The sequence below is a fragment of the Diadema antillarum genome, unplaced genomic scaffold (assembly GCF_040938485.1).
Source record: "Diadema antillarum isolate AM-2024a unplaced genomic scaffold, OU_Dant_1.0 seq00001803_RagTag, whole genome shotgun sequence".
Taxonomy (NCBI): Eukaryota; Metazoa; Echinodermata; class Echinoidea; order Diadematoida; family Diadematidae; genus Diadema; species Diadema antillarum.
This window is the reverse complement of record NW_027272479.1, coordinates 118,503-137,845: the sequence shown is the minus strand read 5'-3', so window position 1 is coordinate 137,845 and position 19,343 is coordinate 118,503. Positions and strand designations below refer to the sequence as shown.

The 19,343-nt window shown below is 38.2% G+C and overlaps 1 protein-coding gene across 1 annotated transcript in view; it reads left to right on the top strand.

The window, feature by feature from the left end:
• The first annotated feature begins 5,195 nt into the window (after nt 1-5,195).
• The window catches only part of LOC139712416 (WD repeat-containing protein 89-like), a 79,986-nt gene continuing 65,838 nt past the window's right edge, over nt 5,196-19,343 (top strand). Inside the window, exons 1-2 of the mRNA XM_071624237.1 lie at nt 5,196-5,456; nt 13,396-13,537. Coding sequence (XP_071480338.1) covers nt 13,434-13,537 — 104 coding nt within the window. The 5' untranslated portion in view covers nt 5,196-5,456; nt 13,396-13,433. The remainder of the gene's footprint in view (nt 5,457-13,395; nt 13,538-19,343) is intronic.

Below are 19,343 nucleotides of genomic sequence, written 5' to 3'. Positions count from 1 at the left end.
CACTGGTTATATTAACAGATTAGTGCAGAAAGTCGGGTTACATCTTATGCAACTTCAGAGAAATGTATTGTCTTGAATATATACTAATAGATTATAAATGAAACGAAAGGAAGCTTTAGACGTGATCTTGGTCAGCGGAACTAGAAAGAGAGGTGAAGGCAGGGCTGCAGCCCCCCCCCCCCCCTCTCCGTTTGCATACACACACTTTACCTGAAAGAAATACCCAAAAGAGGATGCCCTTGATTAAAAAAAGAAAAAGAGAACAAAAACCGTTCATTGTTCAACTGCGTCATGTTTAATCAGACGACGAAAGGAACAGGGTGTAAAACAATTCTTTGTGATTATCCCCCTGGAAAGACGTCTCTTTCGAAATCTCTTATCGTAAGGATCTTTAGATTTGCGACGCGAACGTTTCGACGACGATTCCATGCGGTGGCCGTTCTCCTCTCACTTGCATGCGTCGTGTTGCAAAGCTTTAGATTACGCGAAGACGCAGCCCGTATATAGAAAGTAACATGGCGCCCCCATACGCGTAAAATATCTAGGTATGATAAGGACATCCATCTAAAAATCTAGCCAACCTCAAAAGCAGAATTTCTTTCAGAGTGGTAAGAGAAAAAAAATTAAAACAGAACAGCTGTTCGCAAAAAATATCCCCCTCTACCATATCCATATAGATATGTACAAGGAAACCGGTGAAACGAGGGAACAGATGCCTTCGCAACATCAGCAATTATAGATGGACGAACTTACTTGCACGAGGGCCAAAATCCCGGGAGCATCCCACGAGACCGACACCCACGAGTCATACGGTCCACGAGACCGACATCAATATTAGATTCATGAGTCATACAGCCCACGAGTTATACGGCTCAGGAGTCATACAGCCCATGAGTTCGACACTACGCACAAAAGGCTCATGAGACCGACACTAAGCAAACATAGCCCACGAGACCGACACTAAGCAATAAAGGCTCATGAGACCGACACTAAGCAAAGAAAGCCCACGAGACCGACAGTAAGCAAAAAAGGCCCACGAGACCGACAATAAGCTAAAAAGGCTCACGAGACCGACACTAAGCAAAGAAAGCCCACGAGACCGACAGTAGGCAAAGAAGGCCCACGAGACCGACAGGATAAACAGCGCCATCTACATGTCAATCACCTGTACAGGGTGTTCCATGAACGGAAAAATAACATACTGGCGGGTGTAATTTTGTAACGCTATCAATTGAAAGATGTTGACCATCTACATAATTATGAACGTCATCGAATATGTATTTCTACATAGTTACTTCTGGGGAGGGGGGGGGGCAAGTTTTTGATTGCAAGAAGTTCATCCATGTTTGAACACTCCTATTTTATGGGCCGTTCCCTAATAATTCAACACAATAACGTAAATCATAAAGAGAACTGAAAAGCGAATTCATCAAGAGTCGCAGCCCAAAGAAGATTAAAGAGGCTTTCAACATGAAAATGCAATGCAGGGTGGGAACATGGCACGTATAATACTTTATCATTGGCATTTCTTTCCCCCCCCCCCTTTTTTTTTTTCTCAGCGGTGTTGATCAAAAAGAATTCTCAGTTTGTATAGTTCACACAGGATGTAGGTCATGGTAAACATTATCTGCTTTTATCATAATGTGCAGCCAAGGTCTGTAGCGTTACTCTCATTCATTCATTCACTCTCAACATAGAAACTTCTGAAACAGCCCTGCCATGAAAAATGCAATATAAAGTAGGTTGCAGAGTTTCCTGCTTATACTGTTTACCCATTTTCATTGTTTTTTACCATCTTGTTGCTTTCTGCGAAAATTCCATGGATGGAGATAGTAGAGTTTTTTAATATATATATCGCAATATAGCTTGCTTTTTAGTATCGGGACACAGATATAACATGTAGGCCTATATCCATGTTTTATTATATTGAGGAAAGGTAAACCGGAAAACTTTTTGTTCTCCTAGGACAAAAGCAGACATTGTGTTATTCTGTCTTTAGACTTTCTCATAACGATAACTTTCACGTCACGTCCAACAGGCGTTTTATGGTCAAATAGAACGTAATATAGTTTGGGAATCTGGCATACACCCATGCATGCATTGAAACCTGAAAGGAACAGAGATAATTATCAATACGTGTAAAGAATGAAACGGGGTCATCCCATGAGAACGACACAAACAAGTCGTACAGCCATGGAGTTCGACATTGGAAAAAAAGGTCCATGATTAATCATCAAGCCCACAAGTCAAAATTTGTGAGCTCGACGCTATAGGCAAAAAAGGCCCACTGGTTCGACACTGATACAGGCAAACTAGACCCACGTGTTTGACATTGCGGGGAAGAAAGGCACCACGGGGCTCAATGTGTCAGTTTTAGGGGCCTTTTTTGTTCAGTGTCGAACTCGTGGGCATTGTTTGCCCACATAGCGTTGGACTCGTGGGCCTTATTTGATGTGTAGTATCATGTGAGACTCATGGGCCGTTAACGCGATTTGCCCAGTGTCTATAGCTCATGGGCTATATGAGTCGTGGGCTGCTTATGACTCGTTGGTGTCAAACTCTTGACGTTCACCAGAAAGATGTTCGTGGTCATGGCCATGCACAACTGTGAGGAGGGGAGAGGGTTAATGGGGATTGCAGCCTCTCTCCCCCCCCCCCCCCCTTCCGTTGTAGCCTTCCTCCACGTATATCCACCCTCACTCAATCTGTATATGCGCATCTACACTTTGGCTGAAAATCAATACAATTAAAATCGGGAAAATAAGATATTCAGTTGCTCTTACTATTAAAAGCTGGTAAGATTGGTATATTCAGCGTACTAAAAGTGTTGCCATCGCGAACACTAAGATCCTGTTCGTGTTTATGGCCGTGCGAAACACAGTACATGTGTATTAGTAGGTGATGCGTCATATGCCTATTTCGCGAGACTCGCAGCCTAACTTGTGTCTAACACTTAAGAGGCTACCCTATAAGGGGCCTAACTGATGATATAGATAAAGCCACTCACGGTGATTTATTCCTCCAGGGGTCAACAAACTATCAAGCACCTCGTGTCTCTGTAAAAAAAAAAAAAAAATGTGAGAGAAAACCTAATGAGACAGAGTATTATCAATAAATACTGCAGTTCGAAACATCTTCATGACCTTCATGCATACCAGACTAATATGCAAATTTATCAATATTAGATATGCGAATTCGGTACGCAGTAAGGACGGATGCTCATGAGAACAATCATTTATCATAACATTATTCATCAAAGCATGGAATGGAACATTACAAACTGAAGCCCAACAAATATGAAGTTTGAAGTTTGAAGTTTGAAGTTTTTATTAGCAACAACAATTGAGCATGCACATTTTCAATCATAACATTATTGTATAATTACATACATATGTGAAAAAAATACTTATCACTCCTTTACAATACATAATTAAAGGATGACATTTGAGATTTATATTTAAATATGATACGTGTAGCATAATTCTACAAAGTTGTTGTTAACAAGGGAACCAAAAGTTAGCACAAGTGCTAGTCGAGATTGGTCACCTTGATCTTCATACTAAAAAGCTAAACACAAAAGAAAAAATTATTTCATGGTTAGTTGAAATGGCTGTTAATATTTATACAATGTACATCATTCATTTTCTAACACAGAAAACTAATCATACTTGCTACTGTATAATATCTATCAGAGTAGGAAATCTACAAGGCATTTACGAAATGTAGATCTTTTGCTTTGTTCACGCATTTCTCGTGGCAATGTGTTCCAAAGTTTTGGTCCTAAGTAAGAAATCGAAAATTGTCCCTGTGTGGTTCTAGATTTTGGTAAGTACAACATTCTTTTTTCATTTGTTCTTGTCCTGTAGGTATGATGCACAATTTGGCAATATTCATACAGTGGGTGCGGAAAAGTTCCATTGCAGAGATCGTACATAAATGTTAAAACTGAAAACTTATGTAACCTAACAACATCTAGAAGTTTGAATCGTTGGAACAATGGCTCTGAATGCGTTCGTAAAGTCGAAAATGTTATAGCTCTCAGAGCCATTTTTTGAGAAATATGTATACAATTTAGGTGAGATTTATAAGTACTGCCCCATACCTCAATACCATATAATATGTGTGGTTGTATAAAAGATTTATACAAAATCACAAGAATGCGGAACATATACTGTCTTAATTTATACAATACACCTACTTTCCTTCGAACACATTTATTTACCAATTGAATGTGAGGTTTCCAAGTAAGATGACAGTCAATCTGAGTTCCGATGAAGGATGCAGCACTCACTTCATCAATGTCTGTGTCAGATAGTTTTATTGCACCCCTCATCGCAACTATCTGGCGTTTTCTTCTTATTACCATACAATTTGTTTTATTTAAATTGATTGTAATTTCATTGGCATTGCACCAAGTTTGAACTTTGTGCAGGTTTTCATTTACTTCATTCACATCTATTTCTTTTTGGCGAGCAGCATAAGTATGAAAAATATTTGAGTCGTCAGCCAACAATCTGAATGTAAAGAAAGAGCAAGAGCGTGGCAAATCATTTATAAATATCAAAAAGAGTGTAGCCCCCAAAACTGACCCTTGCGGGACACCACAAGTTATAGTCTTCGGTGTCGAGACCATTCCTCTATAAGATAGCAGTTGAGATCTGTTGGACAGATAATCAGCAAACCATTGAAGTGGAATTCCACGAATACCATAATGAGCCAGTTTACATAGAAGAATATCATGATTTATCGTATCAAAAGCCTTTTTAAAATCTATAAAAAGTAACAATACTTCTTAAGAGCGTGTAAGCAAATCAAAATTTACTGACTTTCATGTTCCAAGTCCACTTCCGAAGAACCATCATAACTCTTGTTTTTCTGATATTATTCCATTGTATCTAACCCAACTTGATAATGCATGGAATTGCTTAGTACACACATTCCTTCATTATTATGTCAGAGCGTTTAGCGGCAACGACTAATACCTTGCACGCTTTCTAGTGCCATGTATCTGCAAGCTAGAAGAAAGAGACATGAGGCATATATAAAGAGAAAGAAGAAGAAAAAAACATAGAAGAGGATATATAAGGAGGAGGAAGATTTAAAAAAAAAATACTGATTGATAGATAGATCGACGCAAATTCCTCTACAGACTTAATACTCTCTCAACGTAAGTGGCGCTGGTGCAAAATTGGGAATATTGGTTGTGGGAACTTTTCGTGGCCCAGACATTGCGTAATGCACGTACCCATACACTCGGCAAGCTCGTTAATGAGCTGACTGCACCGTATGTGGGTAAGTGGCGCTACATTGGTATTGCCAGGCCGGTAGACTGGGCAGGGCTGGCATTGAGTTTACGCTGATGCTTGTGAAGCCGTCGTGGGAATGAGATTTCACAGATACATGCCTGAAAGAAATAGCGTTCGATGCCTCAGATGACCGTGCATTGTGGGAATACGGTAAGTAACCGCGGAAAATATATCATATGGTATAGACTAGTGTCTATAGCTCATGTGTTTCCAGGTATTCACATGAGTATGACAGCGATAAGTTGGGTGGAGATGCCCGCATGACCCGAGCCTCGTTGTTGGTTGTGGTAGTTGCCCTTCGTGAGCATTTAACGCCGAACGGCGTGTATGCCATGCTGTGGGATATACCTAAAGTGCATGGTTTCCAATTCATTCAAATGGTCCATGGCATGCGAAATTAGTCATGTAAACGCGCACCCGTTCCTACAAGGCTCACTATATCTAGGAGACTGTTAGACCTATATACGCTCACATTAATCAGATAATCAATTCATTCAAGATAAACATCAGAAAGATACTCTGTAACACAGTAACGGTAAGTATTTGTCCGTATGGGGTCGCTGCTGCGGTTAGTAGCCTAGGTGTATTCTAATGTGTCAAATTACAGAGCAATCCTCTTGGTGGCATGGGTAAATACTTCTAGGGATAACTTGAAGAAACTGCATGTAACCTACATCGTCCAGTCACATACTGTAGACGTGTGTGCATCACACTGTCAGTGTCTACATATTTAGTGGCTCAGTTGGCATGTTGGTAGTGTGTCTGCCTTGCAATTGAAATGACTTGGGTGCGATTCGATTCCCATCAAGTGTAGATGAGTGTCACAGAATTGGTCCCATCTCCACCTCTTATAATGGGAATGAAATGGAACTACTGTGTACCAAAATATCCTCCAAATCTAAGTATTGACAGGTGTTAATTCACTCAAGAACAAAATGGAAGAAGCTTTATGATATGAACTCTAAATGCTTTATACTAATTGTGTATCATTCTATGCCTTTCATTCATACAGCAAACTATAAAAGAAAAGATGGTAAACATACAAATTGTAGGTTGTCGTTTGCTCAGAGGCTTCCTGGCTTTAGTGTCTTTATTTGATTGGGATGTATTTACCTTGTGGTGTTGTGCTGCCCCTACAATATTGTAACAATAATGAAATGGGTCTCCTTTACGCAAGTGCAGGTGCAGTCACATTTATTTCTGTCATATCGAGTCGAGTCCTATTCACGTATGAAGGAGTCAATGTCTCAACAGATGTCACTGCAATGTCCCCTCAGCATCCAGGAACATAGTGCAGGTCAAGTCTCCTTTGTCTCAGAGCTTGTCATGGAACACCCTCCTGTCTGTACTTCAACCAGTGGGTCATTATTTGTGGGAAAACCCTTCAAATATTAAAATACCAAGTTAATCAATAGCCAGAGCACTAGAGCAATGTTTGTGATCCAGCGGAGAGTTACTGTATGACTATTCAAGTTATTCAAAATAAGATTCAAATTGCCTTGGAGTACAAAAGTATTTCATCTCATGCAATTTGCAAGCAATAGCAATAACCATGTGTTCTAAGCAATAACCAATACATTTCTTAGTGACTTACTGTCACTGTAGAAAGCACCAACAAACAGCCACAATTACTTGTAAAGAGATTTCACTAACTACTATCAAACATTATCTGTTGAATATAAAAAAAAAAAAGCTGGGGTGACAGCCCCTATCACCATATGACCATACACTGTAGATAGGGAGACAGCACCACTGTGCTACTGCTATGTCTCCTTCATTGACTGCCTCTTCTTTCCACACTTATCCCCAACATTGGCTTCACTGGGAGCAGCCCAAGATTCCTACAACTGTAGTATTCATCATACATACATATGTTAACCCGTTGAGCTTAGACAAATTTTGCTACAACATGCATAATTTCCCACAGACACCTGCCCAAGTATACTCAGCCCGAGTATACTCGGGACTCGTCCTCTATGGGTTAAACATATGAATTGATATTGTAAAAAAAACTTCATGCAAATAACCTCATTAGAGAAGAGCATCTGTCAGTCCACTTGTGACACTTAGTATTAATGTTGCATGTAATTTTACAGCCCCCTCTAGTAGTAGGAGGCAAAAACACATTTCTCTGTCCTAAGCCCTGCAAAGTCGCTTATGCTCAAACATGGTATAAATGCTTATCTAGGGTCTTATTTTGATGAAATGGGAATTATTGTCCATTCTCCATTGATCAACTTACCGGTACACTGTATGCTGCAAAAGCTAATTCTTGCGGATTTTGCATTTGGCATACTTTCAGCCGATATAAACCCTTTAGCTAGATCTGGGGTATATGTGGACTCTATTCCAGTTGGAAATACCCTGCTGTAATACATGTATAAGGACTCGACAGGCCTGCATGTTACTGAGGAGACTCCGGCTTACCAAGTGTCCTGTATTTGGCTTTCTAAGAGAAGGCATGAGACTTGTGCCGTAGGGGTCTTTCTCACGTTCACACACCTGACAAGCATTTACTCGTGCCTCACAAAAAAAGACCCCCAGAACAAATATCATGGATTTCCAACCATGTACTGTAAACATGGAAATTTTTACGGTGTTGACATTTTCACGCGTTTCGTGCCACCAGAAACAAGCGTGAAAATGAAAGCATGCGAATACTTTTGCTTGCCATATGTTCCAAAAGTTTCTGTCTTAAATTCAGAGGAATTAAAAAGACACGAAACTCTTGTTACCCGGCTTAGTGCAAAAAAATAGTCATATGAAAATATCCACTTGTACAGTAAAAGGTTGTCACTCCTTTGAGCAGTGCTGATGCATAATCTCGTGCCTGAAAACTACTTGTTCACGTTTGACACATGTATTTCGCCTGAAAAGTATGCATTCGTATCTCCTTCCATGGAATATGTAGGAAGCTCTTCATTCATATCCATTGCAATGTAATTTTGTTATCAATATTACTTGTGTCATAACTGTTATGCTATCAATCTGGGTTTTTTTTTTCTTTTTGTTTATTGCATACAGTGTAACTGAGTTTGGGAGGTTCCATTTTAAACCCTTAAACAGACTTCATATATTGTGAATAAAGAGTTTATTGTCTCCTCTGTATTTAAGTTGACATAATAATGGTTGTGTGGTGGCATTCATAGTAATATTATAAGGTTATTAAAGTATACACATGTTGTAAAAAAAAAATAATCAGCAGCAAACATCCTTGTTGTTGCTTTAGCAGATGCAATAAATATACAAATAATACACAGCTGAGAGTGTGTTTGTGGAGGTGCGGAGTATTTACAATGGTGTAACACGCACAAAGTGCAACCAAGTGCATGTTGCATAACATTGTGAATACCCTAGAGTGTGCTGCATGTTGAAGGCGCATAGTCCTGGTAGTGTAGAGGGCGCTGTTGATGATACTGCCGATCACCATTAGCATTGATACGACGATTTGCCGAAGTTGAGCTGTCATCAAGAGTAAAACGCGTAGGTATTGCTGGGTAACGTTGCCTTTGTTGTCTTCTCTGCACATCACGCAGTCTGTAGTAATGCCAGGGGGCGTGCATATGTGCTTCTTATTATGGCATCACAAAAGAAGTTTGCTAAAGCTGTCGTCCCCCTCAGCCAAATAATGAGCCGAACTGTGATCGGACCACTGACTACAGTGGATCGGACTTCTTCGGACTCTGGGGAAATGGGTCGCAGCGTAAGCGCTAAAGAGGAGTCGATAGCGTAGGTCTCTGTAGGAAACTTGTGCCATGCACCCCGTGTACGCATTTGACTGAACCATCAGGACCATGTGCCTTTAAAGGACAAGTTCACCTTTATAAACATAAGGATTGAGAGAATGTAGCAATATTAGTAGAACACATCATTGAAAGTTTGAGGAAAATCAGACAATCCGTTCAAAAGTTATGAATTTTTAAAATTTTTGTGCAGCAACCGCTGGATGAGAAGACTACTGCAGTGTATGAATAACTTGCGTACAACAATATAAGGAAAATATAAAGAGAATTTCACAAAATTCCATCTTTTGAAAAAAGTACACATTACCCTGACTCGTTACCGACAAATGTTATGGGCAATATTATTCCCCCTGCCATTAGAAAGAGGCAAGTCAAGAGCTCTTTTATTATGCGAAAAAAGTGAAAATATGTTGAATTTTCTTTTACATTTTCTTTATACTGTTGTACGCATATGACTCACAAGCTGTAGTAGTCTCCTCATCCAGCGGTTCCAACACAAAAATTTTAAAAATTCATAACTTTTGCATCGATTGTCCAATTTTCCTCAAACTTTCACTGATGTGTTCTACTAATATTGTTGCATTCTCTCAATCCTTATGTTTATGAAGGTGAACTTGTCCTTTAACTAAAAGCACGCCTTGTCACAACTAGCTTGCTTTGGGCTAGTTGGTGATGCTGCAAAAATGGCTGCCAGGGAATTATTATACTTGAAGGTATGTTGATTCTCAGAGGAATGTGACCAATCCATGCAGTTGTACAACTATTCAGTAACCTGAGGTGTCTGTGAATGTGCACAATATTGTAACCTCACGGAATGAAATTCTAGTTTCAGATCATTGGTTTTAGGTCCCTTAACCCTATGAAATCTAGTCATGAGTATACTTGGACAGGTGTCTATGGGAAATGTGTAATAGCAAAATCAATTCGTCCTCGATGGGTTAATAACATTATGATTCTTACGGTGGAACATTCTGTATGTTTCCTTCCATCAGACCTGGGCCCCGTTTCCTAAAACTTGTTATCAGTGTGAAGTTGCCATAGTTGTTATAAGCTACTGAAAGCCTTATAAACTACTGAAATCCTTGCATCTGATTGCCTAAGAGCAAATTTGTCACAGAAATGTGGCAGTTGTCACTGGTAACAAGTTTAGTGAAACGGGACCCTGGGGGTGTTTCATAAAACTGCTCTTAAAGTTACAAATGACTTAAGAACGACTGTTGATCAGTTCTGATGTGCTTTACTGATCAGAATTTCAATAATTCAGCACAAGAACTGATCACCATTCATTCTAAAGTCGTTTGTAACTTTAAGAACAGCTTTATGAAACACCCCCAGGTAGTCATAATGTAATGATGCTAAAGAAATGAAAGTACTGTAAGATTCATTTCTGTTGCCTCTGTTCAACAATCTGCCACTTAATAAGTCTGTGCTACTTAATTAAATTAGTTTATACTCTCAGACGTTTTAGAGTTTATGAATTTCCATTTATTTTGTTTAAGTGCTTATTCTAGACAAGCATTACATAAGAACTAATGTTTGATTCATATCATCTGCAACAGGAAAGACATAACAAATACTCATGTGTTAAAGACAAATAAACTAATATGGCAAAAGATGTGCAACATTTCAAGCTATGTAAGATCATTCTCCACACACAATATTTTCCCCAACCATTTACATCAACTCATTAGCAAAGAGCCAGCTTGTCGTATACCTTATGCATGACAGCAGGCATGGGGGGGGGGGGGGGGGGGGGGAGGGAAGATTCTACTCATGAATATGCACGAGTTGTCAGCCAAGAGAGAATTCCCTAGAGCTGTATCCGTCATCTCCCCCCATGAGTGTGGTCTCATATGATTATGCATGGCAGCCACAGGTTGTCCACAGCACTGCCAGCATCATAGGGGGTCGCTCTTATTGATGAATATGCATGATGTGTTAGCAAGATAACACACGCCCCCCCCCCCCCTCTAACTCACACACACACACATACACAACCAGTTTTGCTGCATTTAATCATGCATGAGGATCCACTGTACTCATGAGGTAGATGAGGAAGGGAAAGAGGGGGGAGAGAGAGAGAGAGAATGAGGGAGCGAGCGTGTGATGCGAGGATGTCGTACAGCGTCAGACATCCTGCACCTCAATTGGTGATGCAGGCACCACATGACACGCTCTCACTGCACTCGACTTCAGATGCAGCGGAGGAGAGTTTTGTTTTCCCACCATCGCTGGAGGGTAGCAACAAGTAACTTCCAGTGCAATCAGTGAAAGAGAAGGAAAATCTCAGTGGAGCCAGTTTATGTGTGGTTTTACATTTCTAATCAAGAGAAGGATATTTTCTGGGTTTTGTTTGAGGATTTCTGTCTGTCTTTAAAATTGTAAGTATTAATCTTTTCTTTCACATGAGATATTCCATATTTTGTGTCACACAATTTGAAACTGTTATTGTGACTAGATATAAAAGTTCCAAACCCAATCTCTTCAATGTTTGCTTGTTTCGTTTGTTTCTTGTTCTCTCAACCGAAATTATATTGCAAGACTAAATCAAAAAAGGATGCACAGTGTAATGCTTGATGTTGCTTCAAAATGTGTAACAGGAACTTTGCTCTTCTTTTAATGCTTTCAAAGAGGGGATTATGTTACTCATTCTTTTTTTTTTTTTCATTAAACAAAGCCTTTTGTGAATGCCAAAGGGATTTCCAATGGAAAATCCATACGTCATGTTGCGCTATTTGAAAAGAATTCAAAGTGTGTACTTATCTTTGTTGTGCTGTGTTTGGGACTTCACCTATCTGTAGATTATTCATGAAAAAGCTAGCACAACTACTGTGATAGAATAACTCGAATACTTTGTGATAGAAATACCTAAAATGAAAAGGATATCATTTGCATGATACAAAGGTCTATTTGCCACATTGCATTTGAAGATGCAAATAACTTCCTTCACCATTTAACTACGTTAGCACCTTGGGCTAACCTGCGAATTTACAATGCAGTCAGCTTCAAGTCAGGGAAAAAAAATAAGATATCAGATTTATAAGTAAAGACCTCCTGCATCATGCATCCCCCTGAAACCTTGACAAGAAACTTTTTTCTTTCCTAACTTGGCCTTGTGGCTTTGTCATACAATTTGTTAGCCCATTCATACTCTAGTGATCAATATCATTTTCATAAAAATCAACTTCTGTGCCATTCAAAAAAAAAAGAAGCATGACACATTAACAAGTGTCATGTCAGCTCAAGAAATTTACGAAATAAAAGAAGTTACTCATATCTGTGACATTTGTGGTTATCATTCATGAAAAGGAAGAATGTTTGTAATGCCACCCATCAGATTACTTTTTGTAAAAGATGAGCTTAAATACTGGGTAGAGAGCATACTGTAAAAGGGGATTGTTCACCATTATTACACTATGTTTTATTGTCAACAATTAGCATATGATTATTAGTGGTTTAAATCTTGATATCTTGATTTGATTACTGTTCTTGACATCACCGTTTTATTCACATTTACAATTGATGAATTGTTAACAGTTGTAGATTTTCTGTCCTGACGCTATAATTTTGAAAACAATACCCCATCTACTACCGACTCATATATAATCAGTGTAGGAGTTCTCATCTTTTCGCTGTGCAGATACATTGTACTCTGGTTTAGCACAGTCTGCAACATATTGTTTTTGTCATTTGCTTTACATTGTATTTTTCAGTCACTTCATTAACTCAACCCCAAAAGTACTTCTTTAGAATAAGATGAATCAATTATCATTAATCGTACTTATAGGAAATATGCATTGTGTATTGAACTTTTGTGATGATAGGAAGTTCAATTCTTAAAAGAAGTGTTTCATATTGTTGTACCACTGATATTGTTTAGCATCAGAAGTTTTGTTTTTTCTCTATGATAGTTGTCAGTACATACATTGCAGTTGGTTCTTAGCAACATATCTTTACAACGGAGGACCGAGGACCCCCTTCCCTTTTGCATTGTAAGAATGTCTAAAGTTTCTAGGAAAACCACTACTGAGTTGTGTGTGTTTATTTTAACCCTATTTCTTCTGCAGTGTGGTGATTTCCCTCACTGAGTTTAACGTTGGACACACCTATCTCCCTGTATAACAAACCAGTGACGAAAAAAGAACTACCTGTTGGATTAAAAGTAAACTTCTAATCACCAAAACAGATAATTAATTGGATGGTGTAAAATGAAGCTAATGGTAGTAACAAGCAGACAGTATTGAAAAATTAGGGAAAGAAGGAGAAGATCTTATAATTGCTAGCTATGTTAAAGCTGATCCATATATGTAAGTGATGTTAACGATAACTTTTTATGCTTATGACAGGTAGCAGATCCATATTGGCTTGAAGGGCAGGAGGAGCAATGTCGCTTTTTACTCCACTTACAAATCTGAAGCTTGGGAGGAGCACGTCGGTTTCCCCCGACAACCATCAGACGTACATCACTGAGTTGGATGCACAGAAAAGGTAATTTTTTTCTTCTTCTTCTACTTCTACTTCTACTTCTACTTCTACTTCTACTTCTACTTCTACTTCTACTTCTTCTTCTTCTTCTGCTTCTACTTTACTTCTACTTCTACTTCTACTTTTTCTGCTTCTGTTTCTACTTCTACTTCTACTTCTACTTCTACTTCTACTTCTACTTCTACTTCTACTTCTACTTCTACCTCTACTTCTTCTTCTGCTTCTACTTTACTTCTACTTCTTCTTCTTCTACTTCTTCTGCTTCATCTTCTCCCTCTTCTCTAATCTTTTTTTTTCATATGGCACAATATGCCTGCATGGTTGATACTTTTTTCTGACTATTGCTTGTGACCAAGGATGGACCCACGAGGGGTCAGTATCTCCTGCCAATTTCCAGTGTGTATCATGGGGCGGACCACTTCACCACATTTGAACCCATATCTTTGTGAGAAGTACAGTGGGCTCTTTTAATTTTTATTATTATTTTTTTTTAACATTGTGGGTCCCGATTCTCTCACATGGGGCCTCCAATTACATCCTATCAGGGAGTTGTTTTACAAAGAATTTTAAATTTGATTGTAAAAGTTAAAATCGACTTGAAATCATGGTATGCCACTGGTTTACCTGTTCAGTTTTATTTAATATTTTCAGAATCTACTTGAAATTGTTATCGAAATTTGTAGACAAATTCCTCTGTCTCTTATCTTATTTTGTATATCAATGGCTGCATAAAAAAGTCTCCAAAATTTTTGATTTCATTAAGAAGTTATTGAAAACACACACACACACAGGATTCAATGATTTAAAGTTGATCATAGCTTTTGAGATCGACTTACATTTTTAGTAAAAACTCCAACTCCCAGGGACAGAGTGTTTTGATTTTTTACAAGAGGGGACAGCATGATATTAAAAGATACACATCATGATTTTCAAGAGACCCAGAACAGCAGGGAATAGAAGAGAATGTGATGTGAGACGACCAATGACAACATGGCTTTGTAGAGACAGGTCTGTGAAACATGGTATAATGCATCGTGGTATCGCTTAATTTCATGAGAGGGGTCTGGCTTGGGCTGGTACTTTCATAGGAGATACCACCGGCCAATTATGAAAATTGATTTTTTGTTTTCTGGGCCATTCATTATGGTGTGACACGGAGGAGAGTGAGATGGAGAGAGTGTAATGTACATCAATTGGAAACCACTCAATATAGGCCACAGATTTCAACACTTTTGTTGTTGTTACAGAGACTCCAACCCAAAGCACCTTCTGATCTGGAGATTCTCCCACCTGAAACCCTTCGCAAACGGGAGATTCCAAGTTGATGTGTGCGAAGCGCGAAATTCCCAGGGTTCTAGATGCTCTCTGGTGCTATCTAAGGCTTATTTTTTCAACATACGATAGCAATAAGTAAGAAATCCTTTCCAACAGGAGACAAAGAGCCAGGACGGGAGAAATTAAATCATAAGCGGGAGAACGGGAGATTTTGCAAAAATGTGTTTTCGGCGGGAGATCTCTCGTCGAAAACGGGAGAGTTGGAGTCTCTGTTGTTGCTGTTTTTTTGATGCACACCCTACTTGAAACCATCAGACTAGACTTTATTTTGATACACATATTTGTACAGGGCAGTCAACAAGGGGTGTTAGGGTGTCTACATGACATGCTATAATATTTGCACGACATCCTTGAAAAGTGAACACAAATGCTTCTTAGCATCATACCAGAGACAGATGGCATGCTGAAAATAAGACTCTTGCAAGCAAATCACTGCATTTTTGTGTCTGCAAACCAACAAATAATCTCAGCTCTGACTGAAAATCGTACTTCTTAGAACACGGCTCATTCACTGCAGTCAAATTGTTGAGAAATCTGTAGAAACAACGCTTGGGCTATGATTACCAGAGAGCATCTAGACCCCTTGAGCTTGCATTACCTAGACCCCAGACTCTGGCTGCAAAAAGACTTCTCAATATTTCAAGTTTACTCTAGCAGTGGTAGTCCTCTGTAACAGAACAACAATTAGGACCAGAAGATCAATACACCCATAAAGCACACCACTTGTATCACGGAAGTGGTCAATTTTTTATTTTTATATTTGGGCAATTCCTTGAAAAATGTTACCCGAGGGTGGAAAAATGAAAGTCAAGAAACAACTTTGTTTTACCCTGGAAAGTATTCACTAAGGGTCATATCAAACTGATATGATGAAAAAATTTGGTACAATTTGGAAAAAATATAATTTTTTAGGTATTGAAATCATGTGTTTTTTCTGAGACATTGCAGAAAAATTCAGTATAATTTGCATACAATTCTTCTGAAGTAGAAATTTTCCCTATAAAATGACTTTCAGGCAAACATTTTTATGCTATGATAAAGCTGATGACTCATTTTTACATCATCCTTCTTGGTATCGAAAAAAAAATAATTCTTAAAAGATGAGCATTTCAATTTTTTGAATTTCCACCTCTTACAAAGTGTAATGTCCGTAACATTTTAGATGTAAAAGTTCTTGTAACACACTGTGTGTTTGTCTAATTTTGTTCTAAATTCAAACGCAAAGCTAAAATGTGATATCACCCAATATATCCACACAGTTTTTCGGGAACCTGCATAATTCTTTTTAAAAAGCGTTACGGACATTACATAACCAGTGCGTTACGGACATTACACATTTGTGGCAAAAGTATTTGCTACATAAAATTATGATTGCTAGGAATAGTTTGGATTCTACCCTACAATATTGATATCTATCACAATGAATGCCCTAGCCCTTGCATGAAAATTGATTTGGGACTTTACTCAGCAACAAGTGCAGTGTTTCAGCAAGGTTTTGACTAATCTTCTGCATTCCTCTACAATCTTATTTCTTGTGTCTACTTATTTCTACCATGAAATACGGGTACATGGATGCAAGCTATCTTACAGCAACAGCATATCAAGTTGAGTAATCATACTATGATGGCAAGAACTTGTTAAAGAAGAGAAATAGTCAAAAACATCTCTGGACAAGGCCTTTTACACAATATGGTCAGTTGTGGTCTGACTTGTCTGTTAAGGAAATACATTCCAACCTCAATATCTAACCATGTCGTGAACGGTAGCCCTCTGGATAAAATGATATTGCTGGATAAGGGAGATATGCTCACGCATGACACTTGTAAGTAAATTGTGTAGGATATTATTAATTGACTATTCAATATTATAGTTTACATGAAAATGTCATGTTTTATTATTCAATAATGTGGACATCAAATGGAATGTGAATGAAATACACTTCCTCATTATTCCTTCTAGCAACAGTATTTTGGTTGGTAGAAATATAATGTACCATAGCGATTAACGCTGTCCTGAATCACAATTACTTTGTAAAGAATAAAAAAGTGTTACATACTTTTCGTCATATTTTGCACCGAATCATGCAAAGAAAATCATGTGCCAGTCCATATCTGAATAATAGAGCAATCCAGAAAAATGATTGCTGGATAAGTGAGGTTGGACTTTATGTAATGAGGATAGTCCATCGATTATGAAATTTCTAAAAAGACAAGGATCCATAAATATTTCTTTGAGTGTAGTGAAGGAGAGCCATTTTTAGAACAGCATGGAATCATGGTATTAGACCCTCTCCAACAATTGGTCAAGAACACCTTTCTAGCTTCCAAGGTGATATGGAAGCAGAATAAACAATATTTTCCAAAACAGACTTTTCTGACCGGGGAAAAGACTGTTGTACTTCAACAAACTGTAGGGGAATAAAAGAAAGTAAAACTAAACATTCATAGTGTAAAAATACATACTGAGCATTTGTTGAACCATTATTTTATTTTATTTTGATTATGCATTAGTTTTTATCAAATCAAAAGTTGTTTATTCGTGCAGAGTTATGCTCAGTGATGGCTATGTAGATGTGAATAAAAAGTGTAATGTCCGTAACATTTCTTTAAAATTACATTTTGAGTAATTAAAAGTTTGAATATCATAATAGAAAGTCAAAAGGCTGATCTATATGTTATTTATAGATCACAACTGTATTGCAGGCATTAAATAAGTTGATTAAATTCCAATATGATAGAAAAGTCAACAAATTGTTAAAGTAGAGGTCCATACTGAACAAATAGTCCTCAAATTGGCAACTCCTGAAATAAAAGATCTCATGAAAGGGCTATGGCAACATTGTCAAATGTGTATTGATTACCATCCAAGTGAAAAGGATAAAAAATATTAATACTTGCATGTGACTCCTGCCACTTAATGAAAGTGGACAAATCTGTAATGTCCGTAACGCTTAGAATGTAATGTCCGTAACGCCACAATTATAGCTCTAGGAGGTACATGTGCCATCTATTTCACTAAATTTGATTTTATTTTCTTTAAACATTTCTTTACCTTTCAATTTATTCCTACATTGGTCTAATTATGTGCTTAAACTCACAGACTTTTCAATGATTGTATAGGCATGCAAAAAGTCATGTCCAAAAAATGTAATGTCCGTAACGGCCAACATTTTATGCAGTAAGTGCCATATAATGTGGTGAAATGGATTGAAATTTTCACTGTTTATGATTTAGCCTCATATGTGAGTGATTCCATTGTATGAGTTCAGAATGAAAACATTTTGTTATCTTAATGACCTTTTGAAGTTGCAAATTTTGTCTGAAATGTAATGTCCGTAACGCTGGAACTGCCCATTTTTTTTTTCTTTTACAGTGGAAGATGCCCTAAAAAATTCAAAAGAAACAAGGATGAGTGCTTGAAATTCACTCAATTCACGGTACTGAATCACTATTTATGGGTTAAGCTTGCATTAGACAAATTCCATGGCAAAAATTATGAATATATGTGTCATCTTGAAATAAAAGGTTTGATGGCAAATGGTGGTTGTGTAGGCTTGCAAATTACCAGCTGTGTGAAATGGAAAAAGATGTAAAGAAATTGGCACTCCTTGTAAGACTTTTTAGCCATCTCTCAATATGTCAGTGTTTTAATATAGACATGAGAATGAAGTAGGAATGTGCCATGTATAAATAGTAGTGTGAATTCATGAATTATGAGACAGAAGTGAACAAGCAAAACAAGCCAAACATAATTAGTGTATCAATGGTAGCTGAGAGAGCCATTTCTTGATTGCCTTCCTGTCATATTAATAGACAACGTGTCAACACCCTGCTGTCCAGAGCATTGTGCATCGACCAGACAGGAGTATAATTAGACAGGAATCTGATTTTGCACTTTTGTTGGGTTGATCAAGCCACTCTGCTCTCGCATATGATCCTGTAGCGGAATTGGGGGGGGGGGCGGTGGAGGCACTTCTATCAACCGATTGCAGAGTCCTGATCGTGCTTTCATGAACCCGCTAATGAATGAATTGGAGGCATTGTATAAATACACAGCCCGTGAAGGGACGGTCTGCCGAACGAGCTGGCGTGAAGTGAAGCCAATCAGTGATAATGTATAACCTGACGCTCACGCGACGGCACTCAGTGCAGACGTTGAATCAATAAACAGTTTTTGGTGTTGCTGCTACAAAAAAAAAAAAAATTCAAATTTGGAAGATCAGCAGCCACGCGTGTAGGTTGTAATGAGGTGGTGGTGTCATACATACGGTACATCCTGAAAATGTGGCGATAACCCATCCTTTGCAGCACCCTGCAAGATAATGACAAAATTGTAAGCATCGCCTTTTTTTTTTTTACTTGACGAGGTGTATTATTTCAAGCTTAATCTCTTGGCAATGCATAGTGTTTTGTTTTTCTCTCCATAATTTGTAATCAGTTGTCTGGAGTTCAAATGAGAATATGCTTTATACCAA